The sequence below is a fragment of the Pseudochaenichthys georgianus genome, chromosome 18 (assembly GCF_902827115.2).
Source record: "Pseudochaenichthys georgianus chromosome 18, fPseGeo1.2, whole genome shotgun sequence".
Classification (NCBI taxonomy): domain Eukaryota; kingdom Metazoa; phylum Chordata; class Actinopteri; order Perciformes; family Channichthyidae; genus Pseudochaenichthys; species Pseudochaenichthys georgianus.
In genome coordinates this window covers 9,326,514-9,348,669 of record NC_047520.1, presented here as the reverse complement: position 1 = coordinate 9,348,669, position 22,156 = coordinate 9,326,514, and the positions used below count along the sequence as shown (strand labels likewise).

Sequence of the window (22,156 nt, the reverse complement as noted above, 5' to 3'; positions counted from 1 at the left end):
GAGTGAGCATCTCCCCTCTCTCACTATGAACCCCCGGATCCACTGCTGCACAGCACAATGCCCCTCTTTCACCCCCCGCCTTTACTCCTGTACCACGTGGAGAATTGGATAAAAGAGGGAGAGAGAGAGAGAAAAGTGGGAGGAGGTGGAGGAGAAGGGGGGCCATATTTAAGTAGGTGTCTCAGATTATACATATATCCACTCAGAGGCTGTAAGAAGGGCGTTATTTGATTTGGGGGGTGAAGTTACATGTTTATATAGGGTTTGCGGTTTGGAGTGTTCATTAAAATATCTCACTTCATCCAATTTCATAATCACTTGGAAAATAACATGAAAGTAAAGTCCAAATTCACATGCAGTAAAGTAAGTAGCCAGAGAATACAAATGCTAATTGAATTATATGTTTACTTTATAACAAGTGCATAGCCCAAGTTGTATGAAATCATAACCAGAGGTGGAATAAGTACTCATATCTTGTACTTAAGTAAAAGTAGAAGTACCAAGGCGTAGGAATACTCTGTTAAACATTTTTTATTCAAGTAAAAGTATAAAGTATTGGCATCTAAATATGGCTACTTAAAGTTTCAAAAGTAAAAGTACTCATTATGGAGATTGGCACATTTAAGGATACTATATATTGTTTTGATTAAATTTTCTTAGGTACTTGCACCACTCATAAGCAAAAGTTACCTATTTACATATTTTAAAATCTCCGTATAAAGTGAATATATCGAGATTTTACAGTTGAGAGTCTGAGTGGTAATCAGCCAATCAGAATACAGTATTCATTTAGCGTCACCTGCCGAGTGAAGAGCTAACTGGTAGGTTTGTAGATAATCTCCCGAAATGTACTTAAATTCGACTTTAAAGTGTCCGTACAAGTTTATCAATATATACTTTAAGATATCAAAGTAGTTCTCTTTAAAACCAGCGGTTAAACAAAACGCGGAGATAGCTGTTAACTAACTGAGCATATGAAATTACCTGCTATGATGCTAATGCTAACATTTAATGGCAGTTGACGTAACATTAAGCTAGCTAATTAAGCTAAGCTACATTGCTACATACTCCTTCACGCAGCAAGGTTTTGGGGAATAGTAGTAACCCCTTTTCTCATTGTTCATTTGAAATAGATAAGTTGTCCAAAGTAAAACTTGGAGGCAAATGTTCTAACAATAAACATGGACTAAATATTACTTAATGTATGTACACAAAGGTATAAACAGTGTTTTAAGTGTTAAGTGTCGAAACTTCTATGTCCTAAGAGATGTCCCTAAGCCTAATGATCAGAAAGGAAAACCCTCAAAAATGTATGAAATAGCAAAAGTCATTCAATGTTCACACACACACACTTTGTTACCCTACCTGGTTATTCTATTACCAAATTGGTTCTTGAATCATTCAATATAATACACAAGAGTGTGTGTTAACCCCCTCACATAGCCTTAGACCTGATATAGCATTACATTCTTTTTTACTTGCTTTACCTGGATATTGTTAAGGTCTTTTAAAATCAATTGTATGTCATTGCTTGATAGAACTTTCCGTTAATGACTTGCCTATTGCTTTGAGCTCCATTAATGACATGTTACTGTTCTTCTCACAGTCGGGCCATGTCTTTCTGCGATGACACGCTCCTGTGTAACTTCCCAAAGTGTCGCACCAAGCTGGGCGGCTTTGCGTGGGTCACAGCTTGCTCGCATGTCTTCTGTGATCAGCACGGGTCCGGTGAGTTCAGCCGCTCCCCCGCCATCTGCCCGGCCTGCTCCTCTGCGCTGTCAGGGAAGCTGGACATTGTGAGGACAGAGCTGTCGCCATCTGAGGAGTACAAAGCCATGGTGCTGGCAGGCCTGCGACCAGATGTGATTCTGGACATCAGCGCCCGAGCTCTGGCCTTCTGGAGCTATCAGGTCAAATATAATCCCGTTTGTATGTATGGGAACATCACTGTAATTGTGAGGCTTGTAATGTAGTTTGTTACCAGTCTGGTTGTCTTGTAATTCCCTTGTCTTTGTAAGCAGGTCCATCAAGAGCGCATGTTTCAAGAGTACAGTTTGTCTCGAGCGGAGGCCCAGCTGAAGCAGATGGATAAAGTGGTGACTCAGCAGAACCAAAGCAGAGAGGTGGAGCTCTCCGGCATGAGGGGGGAAATCGCTTCCCTGAAAAAAGTAAACCACCTTTCATAAACTCAAGTGTAGATTTATAGCAACACAAATGAAGTTGAAATTGACCTTAATATGACTGTCAATCCTCTTAGGGTAAACATGTTGTTCTTTCAGGTGATGGAGGAGTATAAAAGGAAGTACAGCGAGGTTTCTGAGAGGCTGATGGAGAGAAACAGGCAGTACCAGAAACTGCAGGGGCTGTACGACTCTCTGAGGCTGCGTAACATGGTGGTGGGTGCGGGGGACAGAGACATGCTGCCACAACCAGGACGGAACGACTATAACATCGGTAAGAGCTTGTTAACGTTGTAGGTTAAATTGAGGTTTTGCAGTAAGAGGTGAGTATGGTTTGTAGGAGTTTACAAACAATCAGGCCACACATATTGTCCTTCCATATACTCAACATTTAAAAGTGTTTTGCTTTCGTCACACTTCTCCCACTTCCACGGTTATTGTTTTTTTTAAATTGGGAAAAACATTAAGACACGGGCTTTCCATCAATGTTATCAAGTATTTAATTATGAAATACTTGAATTAATATACAATTCCAATGTTAACAACAATATTGGCACCAACTTATTGTCGGAAATGATTTGCCAGCAATGTTGATAATCAGCTATTCATTTCAGAAATGGAACAGGCAGAAATGGTGAAAGATGAGAAATGTCGACACTAGTCGGACAAAAACAGATAATAGGATGACACCAACAAGCTGTAAAGTTAACCGTTTCCTTGCTAGTGTAAATGGCAAACACGGATTGATCCACAAGGAAATAACCATTTCTCACCGAATCCATGAGTTTGTCAGGAAAATCTTGCTTTTATTAAATCAGTTGTCACATCAGAACTGACGAATGACAAGAGGAAGGAAGCAGAGAGAATGATGTTAAAAGGAAAGACAAAGGGAAACACAGCTGTAGGTGTTTTGTAGAGAAGTGGTCATTAAGGAAAAAACAGTAGGAGCCGATTGTCAATGTAAAGGAATTTCAAACCGGCAAAACAATGAGAAACATCCATCAACCCCCATGTGTGTGGCGCAGGCGTGGCTCGGCAGGGAACTCCCCAGAGGAGCCCACAGTTCCTCTCCGTGGCCCCCGGTGGGGACGGGCGGTTCTTCTCCTGCCTGGAGGCTGACGGAGCAAAAAACTTCTTCCAGTACAGCTCCCCCGCCAGGGAGAGAGGCCGGCCCTACATCAACAAGCACTGAGACGGCCACAACTGTTGAACTTAACTCCACTTATTTAAAAAATGCTAAGTTGTTCTAATATTTATTTCTGTTGGCAGTGTTTGCCCTGAGTGCATTTTTGTAGTTTTTTTCTGTGATTTTGAACTAAACTCGGAGGAAATCCTATATTTAACCTTCTAAAAAGTGTGTTAACAAGTACTTGGCAAGACATAGTAAAAACAACATAAACTGTTTCCTGCCTTACAGTCCTCTTTGTTATCCGTTATTCCACCAGTTCAAATGAGAAAGAGCTTTACCTGCTTCTAGTCGGAAAAACCTACAAATTGATAAAAAGTAGAAGTAGTTGAGCCGTATCTAAGTAAAGACAATGGGTGGCTTTTATCGGTCAAAAGCTAAGAAAGAAAAAGTCAAAAGAAATGAAATCAAACGTGTTCCTGAAGTGATACAGTGCATATAATGCTACTAAATGAATAACAGTAGGTGGTCTATCATGCAAACACTAATGGTTGTTGTTGATTGGAAGCATAAGGAGACCCACTGAGGTCTAGACTTGAATATTTAGGGTAATGGGGCGTTTTCTCTTGCATAACGAACAACCAAATCATTCAGTATGCTGGTTAACCAATAAGGGACATATTTATAATTATTCTTTTTTAACAATGACATGATTATCATTGTAGTCAAACGTTGGCTTTTTTAACATAAGACATTTTGACATATCTAAGTTGGTAAGACACAGGTGTAAATAGACGGTCTCTCTCTGTTTGTGTGTCTCTCTCTTGCCTCTATGTGTCTCTCGTCTCTCTGTGTTTGTCTCTCTCTCGTCTGTGTGTGTGTGTGTCTCTCTTGTCTCTTGTCTCTCTGTGTGTCTTTCTCTCGTCTCTCTGTGTGTGTCTCTCTCTTTCGTCTCTGTGTCTCTCTCTTTCGTCTCTCTCTCTTGTCTTGCTGTGTGTCTCTCTCTTGTCTCTCTGTGTGTCTCCATTTTAAAGTCCTGGTATTGTGCACACAGCTGAATTGAATAGAGCTGAACCATAGGATATGTTCCTTAATACACCTGTTCTTTTCCTACTGAGAAGTGCCAAAGTGTCCGCCAGTAAAAAGCTATTTCTTCAAATAACGAATTACCATTATAGTCAATTATTTCTTTACATACATTTTTGGGGACTCCGATGCTGTTTTAAAACAACACGAAAACAACATATGAACGGTAAAATGATTTGCTCAGGGTAAAGTCATAAGTCTAACATCATAATAATCATCAAATGTTCATTCATTTACAAAAAAATATCTCTGTGCTGTCTCCACAATAAGAGAGCACAAAAAAAGTATATTTATAAATATAAACAAAGTGTCTATCTAAAGACAAAGTAACAGGGTGACCTCTATTTACAAAACTACACATAAAACAGGCACGAACTTTGGAATATTAACACATCCACAATCATCAGAACTTCAAAAATCCAGAAAAAAACTATTGGTCCTCTTGCTGCGCTTCCTGCTGCAGGTGCATCTCATTCGCTCTGGCGCGTGTAGCTCACGGAGGCGGCGATCTGACTTTGGACGTTTTGTTTCTTGCCGTTGACGATGAGGAGCAGCGGAGAGTCCACTCGGATACTTCTGAAGTCAAACGACTGCGGAGAGAGGAAATGTGAAAGTGAGACCTTTTAGAGAGACATGCATCTATACAGTTTGAACCCTACGCGCGAGACACTGACCTCATCTTTATGCGTTATGCTGTTTCGTTTGAGCTGCGGTTCAGGAATGACTACAGTGTCTCCGATCAGGACGCCCCAACTGTTCGCTGTGTTGTATACCATCACCAGGATGCACGACTGCTCGCTGTCCACCATGCCAAACGTACTGGAGGGAAAAAAGAGGAAGATTTCACCTACTGCGCTCAAAATCAAGTGAGCTATTAATGAGAAATGAAGCTGCACTCACAAGGCCATGCGACCCTCAGAAGCCAGGCTGAACACCACCTTCCCCAGGGCGGCCACCCCGGCGTTGAGACCGTGAGTGAGGGAGGAAAGAGTCCGGGGCTCCAGGCTGCCGACGCGACCTGTCGGGGATCGGAACTGAGGCGAGGAGCAGGGGCCCAGCGCCGACGTGTGGAGGTTAGAGAGCATCGTCCTTAACCTGCGCGCCTTCACCTTCCCCTGAGGAGAGGCAGAGACTGGAGGTCAGGGGCAAGACAAGAAATATACATGTGCTTTGCTGACACCTAGTGGTAGAAAAGTGTAGTCTTTTAGTTCATTTATTACTTCTTCGAGCTGTCATTTCAGTGTTAGTTCCCTCCCACGTTGATGCAGAATGCTCCATTATTTAAATTAAACATTTATAGTAACTTCATTTCAATGTTAAACTGACGTTTTGATTTTCAAAGAGTCTACTAGCGCTATAATGGTTTCATGATAAATCATATAGGAAGAAAATTGATTAATTGATAACCATTTTGATTTAAAAACTTTGAGGCAAAAAGTGCAAAACATTCCTGGGTTCCAGCTTCTCAAGCAGCTTCTATTTGCTGGTTTTCTTATTCTGCTATTACCGTAATGCGTTTTTCTCCATACCTTGTTCTGTATGAGTTCTGTGACTTTCCGCAGATACTCCAGCAGCTGCTTCTCTCTCACCCGAGCATCCTCCCAGCCCGGGTCCAGCGCCGCGGCTCGGGTGTAGCCGTCCAGCGCAGACCCGAACATCTCCTCGTACTGGAAGAGAGTGGCGCGGTTGTAATGCAGCTCAGGATAACACGAGGCAGCTCTGTCCACTTTCTCCTGCAAACGAGGAGGAGACGATGAAAACATTAGTGCGAGAAGTGTCGATAGATTTGAACAAACACGCCGAGAGCTCAGTACTCACCGATTGTGCATAGGCACTCATAGCTTGTTGAGACAACTGTGGTTTCTGTCCGCTGGTGAAAAACAGGGACACGTTGGCATTTCCCAGGATGTCTGTCGAAACAAGAACTCATTTTAGCATACATTAGTTTCCTCTCCTCCCTGCTGAATGGTAGAATCCAGACGCTCTACTCACACCAGGAGGTTCCGTCAGTGACGTCCAGCTGGACCGCTTCTCGGGCCAGGACCACGCTGTCCATCACGTGCTTGTTGTGTACGTCGCTGTTCGCCGTCGGCATCTGCCTCAGAACCATCGACAGGTTGCGTAGCGACACTTTGTTCTGACTCTACACAGGGGGGAGATAAAGAGTAAGAAACAGGAGTTAATACGTTAACTATACATGATAGGGATAATTCCACAGGAGTTCTATTCATTCAGAAACAACCATACACAAATATACTGCTTGCATTAGTGCCAGAAATTCTAACTTTTGAAATACCTTGTGTGTTACTGATTTGACTTTACGACTAAATCATAAAGGGGTTTCTTGTATTATGGCTTATTATGTATGAAAAGCAAAGGGGACAGAATGGAAGATTATGCCTCTCTGAGTTGAAGACATGACCTCTTCTCTTTCCGTCTTTAATGTACCTGTTGCAAGGCTCCTGTGAAGCAGTTCTTGGCCCCAGTCAGGTCTCCCTTCTTCCAGAACTGCTCCCCCAGTGTGTTCCAGCCCTCCACCAGGCCGGGCTCCAGCTTCACGGCGCGGGAAAGGCACTCTTCGGCTACGGCGTTGAAGTCAGGTGACACGTTCAGGCACCTGCCCTTCTGCAGCAGGAACTCTACTTTGTGTTTTAACTGATCTGTGGGTGTTCGTTAACACAGAGGTACAGCGAGTGTGAATTAAATTCTGGAAATTAAAAGGCCCAAGTGCTTTTGTGTAAATATAACCCTTACTTTCTTTTTCCTCCAGCTTCTTCAGTGTCTTTTCCATCTCCTGTGCAACATCATTTTGTTTCTTCCCAGCTTCCTCCACACTGTGAGTCTCAAAATAGTGTTCTCTGAAATTATACAGGTCATCCACCAGCTCCTGTGATGCGAGGAAAAAAGATTGTGAATTCTTGACAGCAGTTAAAAATAGACCAAAGGCCCAGTTCTCTGCCTGCAGTGCAGTATTGAGTTAGAAAAAACGATGTCTTCTTTTATTTAATAAGTTGGTGGGACTATATGGCATAAAATAATATACCTGTAATTAACTAACCAATCCAAATTAAGTTGTAAACATCAATACATTCAAATGTACATCGTAAAAGTCTATTAAGTATCAAAATACAGGAAACCTGCCATACAAACTGGGAACCAAAGGTGGCCATAACCAGACAAAGAGGCTCTCATGACAGAAGCTTTAGAGTTGCATTATGGGAATTGTAGGATGCAGTTGTCTCGGTGCTTGACCCACATAAGAGTCCGATCTTTTGGTTTTGTGAAGCTTAGTGGAAGTGCAATTCTCAAATTATTGAGTATCCCCAAATTAACAACGGCCAAATCATAGTTTTGTTGCGATGATTGTTAATGATGGGCATTTGTAAAAGGGGAAACGATATGTGCACCTGCCGTTGGACTCATGGTGTCTAACACAGGTTATTGATAAAGGATGATTTAGCAATGAACCTTGAACTGTCTTAATAAAACATCTGTAGTGTCCATCCTTGTTGCATTAAGTCTAAAGTCACACTGACAACCTGGTGACTCAGCAAGAAGTGAATAGATAAGCTAATAATACACATTAGTCTGGTATCTGACTATCAAATAGGGTGACTGTAAAGCATATTCAACACGTAGAATAACATAAAACTGCACTCATACACCTGACGTAGTATTTTAAGTAAAGGAAAAAAACTAAACAAGGTATGTTAGCATCGCAGTTGTTATAGTAACAAGATGTCAAGCTAGCAAATTGAGATGCACACACAAGAAAACACGCTGAGATCCCGAGAAGTCAACCAAACAATAAGGCTTAGACACTTAGTGGATTTAAATATGAATCTTATATTGTTGAAATAAATTACCGTCAACATTTGCAGCTCGTTTTTCTCTTTTACAGGCTCTCCACTCTTCTCCTCCTCCGCCATCTTTTCGTTAGCAGAAAAAAAGGCAGTTAGAAAAAAACAAAAAAGGCTGTTGGCAAAAATAAAAAAATATTAAGAAATACGAAACAAGTATTTAGTCCAAGGTTATACAAATCAGATGATGACAGGAAACATTTATCTACCCAAATTGCACGAAAACAATATATTTTAGCGCGAAGGAAATAGGCTTTTAATTTCACCGATAACGGAAGTTAGACAAGTCCGTCTCTGAAATGAACCCGACGAGAATATATGTTGTATTGGCTAAAATAAAGATTTGAGTAAATGTTTGTAAAGGTATAATAATGTATGTATTTGTGGAATTCTTCACTTAATGATTTAAAGGGCTGTATGAACTTATTTAGGTTTAAGAAAATGTATAAAGAACGATTAATTAGACAGTGTAGTGTTGACCTGTTTTGCTGATGGTGGATTGTTGTGTTGACTTTTGTGATTTTGGTTCCATATTACTGTAAGTTTTTTTAAGCAGCTGTGACTGACAGATTTTTATTTATTTATTTTAATAAGGGGGCAGGTACAATTAGATGTTCTTCTCCCTTCTCATTTCCAATATTGACTGCCGGAACGTTTCTCACTCACGTTGCTGGTACGACACTTTCCCGCCTTGGACCATACATTATTCGCTCGCAACAAGGCGGGCCAGTGCTCCAACTTTAGTCTAAACACTGTTCATTGTGACAGGTATCGGTGCATTTAATATCGTTGGCTTCTGCTGGTGATGTCGGACACATGGAGCAGCATCCAGGCGCACAAGAAGCAGCTGGACTCTCTGCGGGAGAGGCTGCAACGGCGGCGGAAAGACACGGCGCTGTCCTCCGGTAAGATCTCACCACGGAGCCTCTGTACTGGCCCCGGGCTGCACATACACATTGTGTTTGTTATTGGGTCATCGATTGAGTATTTTTCCAACAAGTTAACTAATTATAGTCTATAAATGGTCCATGATAAACAACAATGTGCATGTTTTGTTTAGCGAGGCTACAATACCTTCTTAAAATGTCCTTGTTGCAGAGTTTGTTAAACAAAAGTGTCGAGGACACTTTTTTCAGATTTCAAAACCACGACTGCGCTCCTGCAAACAATACATGCATACTGTATATACATAATACATATACTTAAAATACTTTTTGACAACAAGAGCAGTAACTATGCTACGTTGGTGCAAAGCTATTCTCTAATAAGTTATACTGATATTAAACGTGTCACATGTACAAATTGCACCAATTGGTTTTTACAGAAACACACGCAAACAGTGTACGATTCAAGTGTTCATTTAATATATCTGGCTAGCTATAGCTACTTGCTACTTTAGCTTACCCCCGCGATTCAAAGTAACGTCAACGTAGCTGTAATTTATGCTTTGCTTACATGTTCGCATAACTTGGAAGTTTACTGACATTTATATACCTTGTTTACCTGTGGCTCTGGGGTTGTTGTATTTTGTGTGAGCCACCACTTGAGAATCTTCGTATTTTTTAAGAAAAAGTTTTCTTATGTCCATCTTCAAAAACTCTGAGTCCGACTGACAGTTTATTTTAAACATTGTCACAGCTCACAGGATAGGTACCTGTCAGCCAACAAGACAGTTTATTTCCATTCAACTCTCTGGTTGGTCTGGTGTCTTGCCTCTGTTGCATTCACTGAACACGGGAAATTACAATCCTGCCGTAAAGCACGGTTAATGTATTATATTATTGACTCAATAATATAATGCATGACTTTGAGAGTAGGCAATCTAGGCATATTAACACAATTAATTAAACATACTCATCACGGCTACGGTGCACTGAGATCTTTTTTTTGTTTGTTGCTAGGGGGCCCCTTAGTGGCTGCGGGGCCCTAAGCGGTCGCTTAATGGGTCGGGCAGGCTCTGTATTTAGGGCTGCAACTAACGATTCAATTCATTATTGATTATATATTAGATTAATGGACTTACCTTTTCGTCAAAAATAATTACAGAAAATAGGGAAACATGTCCATACTAGTTTGACCTGTTTAAGGTGATGTCTTTTTAAATGTCTGTCTTAAACCCACAAATAATGAATATTATGTATAACAGAAAAAGCTGTAATTCTCCATATTTAGCAATACTTTTTCTGTAGATCTACTAATCGACTAGTTGACTCAGTTATGTCAGACTGTGAATATAAGATAACTAAATTATCTTAAAACCTTTTTCCAGTACACATACAAAATGTCTGTAAGTAAGAATGTGATGTTGTCTCCACCAGACAGTGGAACCAGTGCGGAAGGTTCCACAGCCAGGAGTGACAGCCCGGCTCCGCCAGCTGCCCCCCCCTCTCAGGAGGAGACGGAGAGACCACCGGACCCTGAGCTGGAGAAGAGGCTGCTGGCGTATCTCTCTGATCTCAGTCTTCCAATGCCAACAGACTCCCTCGCCATCACAAATGAACTCAGTGTGAGTCTCTAAGTAAAGCAATGCTTGTGAAAATAGGTTTAGTTCTGTATCATATAAACAACTTCATGCTTTTAATTATTCTGTTTTTACAGTCTGAATCCACAGTCAGTCATGGGAGCATCCAGAGTCTCCTGCTTAAATTCTCGGCTCAGGAGCTCATCGAGGTCCGTCAGCCCGCCTCGGCCTCTTCAGCTTCCTCTCCTTCCATCGTGGTGTCAGTGGACCACACAAAGCTATGGGCTATGATCGGGACGGGGGCTGGAGCCCAGCGACCGGGAGTCAAGAGGAAAACAGAGGATCCAACGCACCACAAAAGAACTCCCGGTCTGTCGCCCGCCCTTCAGCGCTCGACTTCTCCTCCGCACTCCGCCTTCAGCTCGGTGACGCCGGCGGCCTCCACACAGCAGGCGGGGCCCTCGGCCTCAGGAAGCGGGGCCGACAAGAAGGGCCGGAACAGTAAAAGCCAGTCGTCTCACTTGGACATGGAGATAGAGAGCCTCCTGAACCAACAGTCAACTAAAGAGCAGCAGAGCAAGAAGGTGTCTCTTAGAGTTACCAGAATCATTGTAGAGTTAAATATATACCTAGAAGTTTGATTGCTGATATGTTGTGGGGTTTTTTGTGTAGGTGAGCAGAGAGATTCTGGAGCTGCTGAATGCCAGCACAGCGAAGGAGCAGTCCATCGTGGAAAAGTTCCGGTCACGCGGCCGAGCCCAGGTCCAAGAGTTCTGCGACCACGGGACCAAAGAGGAGTGTGGGCGCTCCGGAGACACACCGCAGCCCTGCACCAAGTTACACTTCCGGTCAGTGTTCCTCTGCATACTATAAACACCTTTCTCATATCTATTCATGTCACCACGTGTGATACAATCCTTTTATCAGGATTCTGTTCAAAGCATTCAGCTGTTTTTCATCTCTTTACTACCACCTGCCAACTTGTATTTTCTACAAGAGAAGTACTCTTATTGGCCTGGAGAGGTCACTATAATCAAGGTTTAACATACTACTTGTATTAGAAACACCTTACTTGCCTGATGTTTATAAAGTCAATAAAGGTCTATATTTAAAGCCTATTAAACAAACTGATACCTTGTTTAAGCATTCACAAGTAGATTCCGATTAAGAAAGTTTGGGATAGAAATTGCAAAGTTCTGATTTAAAACTTTGCTGACATTTGCGCAGGGTCAAATATTTATATTTTCTTTCCTGTGTTTACATTTTTGTGCGTTTTTATGGCTGTTTGATCCAACCGGAAGTCATATGAAAAGACTGTTTATGCAGCCAGTTTACTTTGTGACGCATGTTTTCTCCACAGTCGCATCATCAACAAGCACACGGACGAGAGCCTGGGCGACTGCTCCTTCCTCAACACGTGCTTCCACATGGACACCTGCAAATACGTCCACTATGAGATCGACAGCCCTCCAGAGACAGAGGGGGGGCTCATGGGGCTCCAGGGTGGAAGCACGGAGCTGGGCCTGTGTGGAGGGGACGCCGACAACTCCGAGGGCAAACTGTTCCCCTCGCAGGTGAGGAAGAGAGAGGTGGGATGAGGGAGGAAGATGGGGTGAGGATAGCAGGATTAACAGAGATTGTGTTTCTTTGTGCAGTGGATCTGCTGCGATATCCGCTTCTTGGACGTCTCCATCCTCGGGAAGTTTGCCGTGGTGATGGCCGACCCCCCGTGGGACATCCACATGGAGCTGCCCTACGGGACGCTCACTGACGACGAGATGAGGAAGCTCCACATCCCCCTGCTGCAGGACGACGGCTTCCTCTTCCTCTGGGTCACCGGCAGGTAGCCAGGATCCTCGAGTGTCGTGATGTCCTTGAACTAAACGCTAACTCACCTGGTCGAAACCCCTTTTATTCTGGTCTTCAGCTTTTACCCCTGGAAACAATACATCATCTTTTTTTAATGCTAGCCGACAAAAAGCTGTAGGATATTCCCATTGTGAAAGTTTCCCCGCCCCAAAACGCCTTTCTCCACCACATTTACGAGTACAAGTGGGATTTATCATGTCTTACAATACGTAGTCCACAAAGTCTTTTTTTCTACAGTTTTTCGACATTGAAAAACATTTATCCAGATCAAATTGTGTCTACTCCAACTCATCATCTGCACGTCTTCTCCTCTCTCAAGGGCGATGGAGCTGGGCAGAGAGTGTCTCAGTCTGTGGGGGTAAGTCTTCCTTTCTTAAGGACACCGACATTAAGGACAACATTTAAATGTTGAAGTTTAGGAAATGCTCAATCTTATCCGTTATCTTAAGGTTGTGAAAAACATGAATTGATTCCGTTATCATATTTGTTTGTTGTCTCATTGAGTCGCTAGATGCTAACTGTTATTATTTAAATGCACTATGTTCATCGACACCATTGATGGTTTGAAAAAGGACATTTGTTTAAAGGACAAGGTGTGTTTTACTCGTTTTACTCATAGCTAGAAAAGTCTGCTGTTAACTTTGATTTTTCGCAATTGCATTCATAGTAACAATTTAGAAGTGATGATAAAGGATTCCAGAGTCTTGAAATGTTTTTTTAAAGTGCTTAAATTGTACCATCAAAGCTTGCTGCTGCTTTTTTATTCACGTGCTTTTTTGCATATGTCAGCTACGATCGAGTTGACGAAATCATCTGGGTGAAGACCAACCAGCTTCAGAGAATCATCCGCACAGGGAGGACAGGCCATTGGCTGAACCACGGGAAGGAGCATTGTCTGGTGTGTTTTTCGTCCTCTGTTCTTATTTATCTTACAATCTGTTGATCTGCTTCTGTCAAACACTGAAGCTCAGCTTGAAGAATCTTTCCTCCAGGGGTTTCTAACTCTCGGCATGTTCCTTCTTGGTAAATAAGTCCCATAGTTAAAAATGTCTGAAAAGTAAAAACACATTTGTTTCTCTTCAGGTGGGCGTGAAGGGAACCCCTCAGGGATTTAACCGCGGTTTGGACTGCGACGTCATTGTGGCAGAGGTAAATAAACATCTCCTCTCATACTGACTGTTGTAATGATTTTCTCCAGCCTGTAAAATTGACCTCAGTTGATTTATATTCTGACTTTTCTTTTCCAGGTCCGCTCCACCAGTCACAAACCAGACGAGATCTACGGCATGATAGAGAGACTCTCTCCCGGCACGAGGAAGATCGAGCTTTTCGGGCGACCCCACAACGTCCAGCCCAACTGGTAACACACCCTCATGTAATCTGGCAGAGTATCTAACTTCACGATTTGCATACTGATTTACCGTTTGTCCTCCTCCTCCTCCTCCTCTCCTAGGGTAACTCTTGGAAACCAGCTCGACGGCATTCACCTTCTCGATCCCGACGTCGTGGCGCGGTTTAAGAGCTGCTACCCGGACGGCGTCATCTCCAAACCCAAAAACATGTAGTCAGTGGTCACAGGTCTGGTGGAAGTTTGTCTGTATGCTGTTTTGTTTTTTTATACACTCATTTCGTAAATAAATGTTGTCAACAAGATGCATTGTCTGTTCATTTTGGAGCAATGTTTCCACAGGGTGTCCGCGGGGTCTTAAAAAGTATTAAAAGTTGATAAATCAATTTAGCGAAAATGAAGGCTATTAAAAAGTATTAAACGGAATTTTCCAAGGTATTAAGAAGGTCCACAGCAACGACAACATGAAACACCCTTTAATTGACTGAAACAACATGTCGGGAAACCCCCTCAAGGTGGCCCCATGCATAGCGTGCCATAAAATGCTGCTTCTTATTTTAAGTTTCGTTGCCTTGCTCCGCTCTGTGTGTGGGGGGGGGTTTATCTGCTGGTGCTACCTGAGAGATATACAGCAGGAGAACACGCCGGAGAATAAACAGAAGGACAACCATGCTCCAGGGTCTTCTTCGCTGCTTTTGGTGTATTTTGTGGCGGCAGCAGCGCTACTTACAGGCCTGGCATATGTACTACAGCCTTTCCAGCGGTCTAGTGTGAACGGACACGTTAATGAAGCGAATGCGTGTGAACGGAAGACTTTTTTGCGTTTGCGTATGCGTTTTACTGTATGCGTCCTCGTGGGGCCGGGGTCTAAGCCAAACTATATCCGGTCACAGAGATCTGCTATTTTAAATTAAGGTCAACAACACATATCGACCCTAAATCTAGTCTATATTAAGAACGAGAAAAGTCTATATATATCGTTTTTTGTAAACATATGACAAATGTGTGAGGGTGATGACGTCAGAGCATCGTCCTATGTGCCGGGCTTAGCCCCGGACAGCCCCAGTCCAATTTAACCCCTGGGTATTTGTGAGGGAGCTCCTATATGGCATTACCCCGCTGAAGCTCACCAAAGTTTAATATATTTCATAGTTCAACGTTTTGTCAATTGTTTTGTTTATTGGTCAAATACCGGTTTATAATGGTTTCTGATGAGTTTCACTGGAATGAAAGAGCACAGAGTACAGAAGCAGCAAAGCAGCATGCTGCATTAAACCTGACCTTCACAGAGAGGTTGAAGTTCATGTGGAGAGGAGGCTTCAGTAGTCTGTCTGCACTCTGTTTAGTTGTGCTATCTTACAATCAATATAGTAAATGTGAGGTAAAGTGTGTCGCCAATGTAACCGGTTAGAACTCCAAGTTGCGATGAGGTCTTAAAATGTATGGAAGGGGTCTTAAAAAAGGTCTTAAAGGTATTAAACTTGACTTCAGGATTCCTGCATATACCCTGTTCCATCATATGTGTACTGTCTGCTGCAAAATATGACATTGACATTCATCATAAAAAAACAAGAGGACATTTGTAGTGTACATTTTTAGTTATTGTTTTTTATTAAAGAATATAGATACTTATCTTTTGACGTACTGGAGATTTAAAAAACGGAAAATGGCTTATTAATCAAGGGATATATGTTAAATTTCATTTTATGATTAGCGCTTACGGTTAATGTTCGACAAATACAGGAAAACTGTAGGAAGAAAATTGTCAAATGCAACCAGGAGGTTTTTCTTTTGATAATAAAACAGTGAAAGAAAAAAAATTAGTGAGCTTAAGCCAAACATTAGTGAAAAAATAAATGCAATTGCTTTCAAAAGTTAAATGAAAAATCTGAAATCTGCAGTTTTTACAACAAAGTGAATCAAAAAAGGGTCAAAGAGTAAAAAAGAAGTGGTACACTTTCTGGTTGTGAATGCTGTAAACGAGTCTCTCTGATGTCTTCTCTCTCATCAGTATCATGTCTGTCAGAGCTCAACACTCTGCTTAGTGACAGATCTTAATGCAAAGATATGAAACCCAAGTCTGTTCCCATCTGTTCTCCGGTCCCTTGTTCAAGTCATCGAGAGTTCTTTGTTGGCAGCGAGCAAAGAGGGGTTACATGCAAACTGTGGCTGTGCACAGCTTTCTAAAGGTGACGGTAGATGCGCTTGTTCAGCTATCGGTCGTCTGGCATGAATGGGAGACGGAACAACTGGAGTCCCTTTTATCTCCTCTGCGGCGCTCTGTCCTCCTCAGTAGGTGGCGTCCACTGCGTTGATGTTGCTGTCCAGCTGGTGTCGAAAAGACAGCCTGGCCTTGGTGGAGAAATAAATCTGGGAGCTCCGACTCAGGTTTCCCGCTCCTTCGCTGTCGCTGCCGCAGGAAGTCGAGGAGCACAGGCGGGGCTTCATCTCCTCGATGGGAACTGAGGCGAGGAAGATAGATAGAGAGTGAGGCTTTTTCATGGTTTAATATCACAAAATGGCTGTTCATTTGGTCTATATGTAGCGGTTCCTCACCTTCTGCTGGAGGGCAGTCCTTTCCCTTGCAGCGCTCTTTACAGCGTCTGTAGAAAGGAAAACACTGCAGCATCTTCACACCCATCGTAGAGAAGTCTGGAGAGAGTAAGAGAGATCAAACAAATGGAGCAAACATTTACGATATGGTTGTTTTAATGCAAGAAGTCCCCTTTGAGAATGACAGTCTAAACCAGGGGTGTCCAAACTACGATTTTGAATCGGCCGCGAGCCATTTTGAATCGGCCCTCAGCTAAATGTGTTAAGAGGCCCACTTTTCAAATAAATTCAGTCAATTAAAGCTGAAAACAAATGTTAGTTGTTAAAAAAGCCCAATAACTTATTTACATGGCAAGCTTGATATACACTCTTCCTATAAGGACAGAGGGTGTCGTTTTTCTCATACTGATATTCTGAACAATCTGTGTTGTTGTATTTGCTGTAAAGTGTCTCTAGGCTAATTTTATTATATGTACAGCACTTTGGTAGGCTATATAAATAAAACTTGATTTGATTTGATATATCCTCTTATTATAATCAATCTGAGGCTTCTGTTTTAAGGAATGAGCTGCTAACAAAATAAATGAAACCCTCTGAAAACAGTTTGAACACCCCTGGTCAGAAACTTGCTTTGAAATATCATGTAAAAAGTTTGCTAAACCCAATGTTTTTCCCGTGATGCTCACTTCTTCTATAGCTGCCATTTAAGCATGTCTGAGTGCCCAAGCCATCTGACGCTCCCTGTGTCATCACCAGGTCACAGTTTAATGGCATCATGATCCTGCCCCTAAGCGACGGGATATCCTAAAGTGACATTATCAATGAATGCCGCGGTGTCCCAGGGACGAGCCAATCAGTCAGTGTTTACAGCGCGAGCACGATCCGACACGCTGCTTAATCCTGGAACAGGACGTCAATGAGCGACGGAGACGTTATTAACCCTCTGCTGACAGCCGGATTACATAGAGGTCGTATGATGTATGCAAGATATGACTAACAGCCTCCTGCTATTGTTTTCATTTGAATTAGTCTATAAGCATTTGTTTCTGAACTTCCCTCCCCTCTCTCAGGCAGCAGTTGTGCTTTCTATTCAGGGGTTGGAGTTCATTTCGGTTTATCATTTCCCTGAGAATTAATATTGAGAAGTGAAAGGTGTAAATCTGCTGTTTGTAATTGGGCTTTGGGGTAAAAGAAGAGTTGTCTTTCTAACTATCAAACTTGTATAACTTTAACATGGTCACACGTCAATAGCCACAGAAACAGCTGCGTTGCTTGCAAGACGACCACAAAGAATTAAAAACACCGAAAAGATATTATGCAGAATAAGAAAAAGGACACGAAACTAAAAATGACTACAATGTGACCCAAAACAACTACAAAAAGAATAAAAACAAATAAATGCAAGAAAATTACAAAAACTATAACTACAAAGTGGTTAAAAACGACAAATTAGACATAAACCAACCACAAATAGATGCGAAACAAATACTAGGAGACGCATAATAACTAAAAGATTTACAAATGAACTAAGAATCCATTTTAATGACTGAAAAGGGAAGGGAAATGACCACGAGGAGACATAGCGTTTGAAACAAACCCCCCTTAGAGTGATAAAGCACTGACTGCCATTGTTCATTAATCACAGATAAGATTTGGAGATCTGACGTCAAACACTAAACGGCCATTGCAACACACCGGAGATCACAGTGTTCGGCAGTGTTTTCTGTTCTAAATGTACTGCCGATTTCTCATGCTGCTTCACTCAGTGAGTCAGTTTCATGGAGACGTGACAGCTCTCACACACACACACACACACACACACACACACACACACACACACACACACACACACACACACACACACACACACACACACACACACACACACACACACACACACACACACAGTGTCACAGAGCATTTTGAAAACAAGCCACAGAGGAGGGTTGTTTCCTATAAGTGTCATCTCTAATTTCAGTGCATTCTCATCCAATTATTTACCATCTAATGCACCACCCTTCTCCTTTTGACTCAGGTGTGTCCGTGAAACCCTATCCCATTTACAGACACAGTGAATCCATTATTGTGAGGTCAATTAAAAGGTTCTGTGTGTGAAATGAGAACTCACAGTATAGCACAATCTGAAGGAAAGACAGTCAACAGACTTCTCCTATTACGCCCTAAATGCTTTACGTATAAATAACTCTGCCACCTTTTTCTCATAAATTAGAGCTCACCAAAACACACAGCATTAAGTCTCTGGTCAGTGGGGAGGAATGTTGGCCCCAGAGCATGATTGGCTGTGGGGGGCTGGCAGCCTGGAGGAGAAAAACAACCTCAGATGGCAAAACCGCGCTCACTACTCAGAAGGCAGAGGCAATAGCTTTCACCAGAGGGGAGAGGTGGCGAAGGAAGGGGTCTAAAGCTGTTCCTTGACCCCATTTCTTTATGTTTTTCTCTGATGGCTCCAGCCTGCAGCACCTGAATAATCCGGTTTCACTTGCTCAATCAGCTCCCTGATGAAGCTGAGAATTGTGCAATCCTTCTGCGAAACATTAGCAAGTGGCTTTTTGCTTGAGGTTCCCATATTCTGGAGTGCATGTTTGTGCATGTGGCAGGGAGAGTTAAGCGACTTACACGCGTTTACCCCAGCGTGATCCCTGCATTCTCTCCCTTCCTAAACCTCACACAGTCCACACTCAGCCCCTTATCTGCTCTTGTAAACAATGCTAAAGCAAGCAGCAGAGCTCTGTTACAGTAATGTGATAATAATCTCCCCACAGCTCCACTTCTCCACTCAGTCGGTCCCTGGGGTTTTATGAAAACAAAAGTGCAGTCTTGTGTCACTGCCCACTCATGCAAGCCTGCCAGTGAGAATGACGCAAACTCTACATTTGTGCATGTATACCTGCCCAAGTGTGTCCATTAATAGCATTTTACAATCCTCATTTATTTATATTCATCACAGCCAATGGATGAAGCAGCTTTTGAGGTGGTGTTCTCTCTTGTAGGGAGTTTATGAAAGTTATTCAGGCAGTTATTGGGAGTAAAACTTATTGTTAACTTTGTTAAAACAAATGCTAGGGTTCTCTCAGATTATCACTCCAATGTAACATGCCACTATAATGGGTAACACATGTTTAGTAGTGTAACTGAGTTCATATTGCAGGAAACTAGAACATTAGCACAAAACAGGCCAAAATATGCCCTGGAACAGACTAGATAATGCTTGTTTTAATGCCTTTTGCTACAAAATAAGTTGTTAAAACGAGTGAGGAGATGACAGTAAATGATAGTATTAAACAGTCAATAGAAGGTTTAATCTATCAGTCAGTCCGTTACAAATTTGCATAATACATATTTTAAATCGTGGACACGACCAAAAGTCTGGATTACAGACAGAACACATAAAAGACCATTTTCTACTTCCAACCAAAAGTTCGATTATCCTTTCGTCCCAAGAAAAAAATACTATATCTTCCACATTTTCTGACCCCACTGATAATTTGGCGTCAGTCCCTAACCTGGGATAGAGGATTTTTCTACACTGTTGAATATGAGAAACGAAGCTCCACCACTAGTTCTGTTATTTGTTGTTCTGTTTAACTTTGATAATTGCACTTTAAGAAGCGCCAGACAGGCTAATCCGAGTTTTCATCTAGAGCGCTACGCGTCACTTATCTCACCCACTTCCTAATTAAACTATCAAAGACGGTTGTTGTTTACACCATTGAAGTATATAAAGTCGAAACATTTTTTTTCCCTGCCTTTTTACTTGCCATGTAAAGCCAGAAGATTTTTTAATGAATTTTTTTAAAGGTAAAATCCCGTTTTTTCGGGCGAATCAGCCAATTAAACTGACAGACATGCAGTTAAGGAGAATAATGGGTGCGCATTCAGATGTGCACAATGAGGCTTGACAAGTGTTTTTAACAAACAGTTTCCACTACAAAAGGCTCTGTGGCTTCTTTATGATACTCCTGACACACCTCCAAAACACCAGCCCTTAAGCTGTTTTGATAACAGAGGCGTGCAACTAGTATTATATATCCCTTTATTTTGCGTCAACAGAGCTTGAAAGGTCTTATAAATACCCTATGTGACCTACCTGGTGAAACAGACGTGCAGAAAGTGGTTGGAAAATGGACACTAGTGATGTTTCCTTGTTGCAACACGACTATCCTCACTTCATCTGCGCCTTTTCATTCGCTTCCTTCATCCAAATGCGCTCTGATCTGTGCGTCCTTGTTTGCAGAATGGAAAGGTCTCCGTGGCGCGGAGAGACTGAACTTTAAATAGCTAATCCCCGGAGCATGCAGGGAGTGAACACGCCTCCCCTCCCCTCTAAACTCCCTCCTCTCCTTTCCTCGATTGCTGCCTCCCTCCTCACCCATCATCACACATATTTCCTCCTGCATGCGTCGCACTGTTTTGCCTCTTCACATATTTGTTGATACAGATAACAGAAACTTTTATCAGAAATAGCTTCCTGTGTATAAATAACTTGCCCTGAGGGATGCACACAGGTCAAAATGACTCCAAAAATAGCTCATATGACCTTCTAGACAATTTCAACAAGATGTAATCACCATTAAACAAAAGACTTTAATCTGTTCAAGTGTATTCATCATCATCACTGATGAAGCTGTTGTCACATGACCTATTCACTAGGTCAGATGTCCCATCAACTGTGGGGAATTTATTCCCGGCACTGGTAGATTATTATTTTATTTATTAAATATTCATAACCTCCCCCTTTATTTTAAACGTATTTTTTATATTTAAGTGTTTTTTTAAAAGGTCTGCTTTTTGCATTTTAGCTGCATTTTACGTATGAATGAAGCTAAGGGATATTAACACTTTCATATTTTATTTTTTTGGGGAATATGCAATTAAAGAGTAGCCTATGTTTACTTCCAAATCAGCGAAAACTAAATACCGCAAGGTAAATACTTTATGTACAAACAGTTTTCTCAATAAAAACGTGGACATAATTGAACATGTAATACTTAAATAATTAAAAACTCAACAAAAGTTAGATTTCTATAAGTGTTTTTTATTTAACCACAAACAAAACGTCCCCGCGACCTTCATGAAGTGTTTTATTATCAGCCCAACTCAAACGCTACATGTCAGTATATTATGTACTTCAGTTTTGGTGAATATTTCAAAAAATAAATACGAGACAGCAGTGTTCGATTATTGAAGGAAAGGGAGAGGACATCATAGCCTGTTCAAATGAGAGGGTTTTAGTCATGGATACAAATAATAATTAACAAGCAACAGTTAAAGGCAAATGTCCATACAGTACATGTAATCAATTGTTATTCTTTCAAACGTAAGATCTGAATCTAACATGTAATCACTTGTTTCTTCTCTCATGTCTAATTTAATGGAAACCTGCCAAACTCACGCTTAAAAGGAATTAAAGGTGTGGCTATCGCTTCCTTGGCTCCTATCCAGCCTGGATGAGTGACAGCTGTTTGCACCCTGCTGGCTGAGATCATTTGAAATGTAAAGTACATACAAACACAAGGTTTACCTCAAAATGCCCCTAAATTTCATCAACATAAACATCAACCTCTGCTTAAAGCTGGCACCCAAAGCCCGGCAGTTATGTGCAGCAAGACAGCTCATGTTTGTGGGCTGTAGACCAACAATGTGTCATTTTGT

General features: G+C 41.8%; 4 protein-coding genes across 4 annotated transcripts; 2 read left to right on the top strand and 2 right to left on the bottom strand.

Annotated features, from left to right (window-relative positions):
• The first annotated feature begins 779 nt into the window (after positions 1 to 779).
• LOC117463723 (E3 ubiquitin-protein ligase CCNB1IP1) lies at positions 780 to 3,596 on the top strand. Its single transcript, XM_034106113.1, has 5 exons — positions 780 to 821; positions 1,607 to 1,910; positions 2,022 to 2,168; positions 2,280 to 2,454; positions 3,206 to 3,596. Exons 2-5 carry the CDS (start codon positions 1,614 to 1,616, stop codon positions 3,370 to 3,372), a joined length of 786 nt encoding a protein of 261 aa, XP_033962004.1. The 5' UTR covers positions 780 to 821; positions 1,607 to 1,613; the 3' UTR covers positions 3,373 to 3,596.
• Positions 3,597 to 4,478: 882 nt separating this feature from the next.
• Positions 4,479 to 8,520, bottom strand: ttc5 (tetratricopeptide repeat domain 5). The gene is made up of 9 exons (XM_034106089.2): positions 8,259 to 8,520; positions 7,147 to 7,279; positions 6,841 to 7,052; positions 6,385 to 6,535; positions 6,211 to 6,302; positions 5,922 to 6,125; positions 5,293 to 5,507; positions 5,067 to 5,211; positions 4,479 to 4,982 (listed from the first exon to the last, which is right to left on the bottom strand). Exons 1-9 carry the CDS (start codon positions 8,319 to 8,321, stop codon positions 4,863 to 4,865), a joined length of 1,335 nt encoding a protein of 444 aa, XP_033961980.1. The 5' UTR covers positions 8,322 to 8,520; the 3' UTR covers positions 4,479 to 4,862.
• Positions 8,521 to 8,911: 391 nt separating this feature from the next.
• mettl3 (methyltransferase like 3) lies at positions 8,912 to 14,235 on the top strand. Its single transcript, XM_034106078.2, has 11 exons — positions 8,912 to 9,157; positions 10,571 to 10,758; positions 10,851 to 11,297; positions 11,386 to 11,561; positions 12,074 to 12,287; positions 12,369 to 12,556; positions 12,902 to 12,940; positions 13,372 to 13,480; positions 13,666 to 13,731; positions 13,830 to 13,942; positions 14,036 to 14,235. The coding sequence occupies exons 1-11, from the start codon at positions 9,058 to 9,060 to the stop codon at positions 14,145 to 14,147; spliced, it is 1,752 nt and encodes a 583-aa protein (XP_033961969.1). The 5' UTR covers positions 8,912 to 9,057; the 3' UTR covers positions 14,148 to 14,235.
• Positions 14,236 to 15,518: 1,283 nt separating this feature from the next.
• LOC139435728 (uncharacterized protein C17orf114) lies at positions 15,519 to 20,776 on the bottom strand. Its single transcript, XM_071206567.1, has 3 exons — positions 20,592 to 20,776; positions 16,487 to 16,582; positions 15,519 to 16,392 (listed from the first exon to the last, which is right to left on the bottom strand). Exons 2-3 carry the CDS (start codon positions 16,569 to 16,571, stop codon positions 16,220 to 16,222), a joined length of 258 nt encoding a protein of 85 aa, XP_071062668.1. The 5' UTR covers positions 16,572 to 16,582; positions 20,592 to 20,776; the 3' UTR covers positions 15,519 to 16,219.
• Positions 20,777 to 22,156: the final 1,380 nt, after the last annotated feature.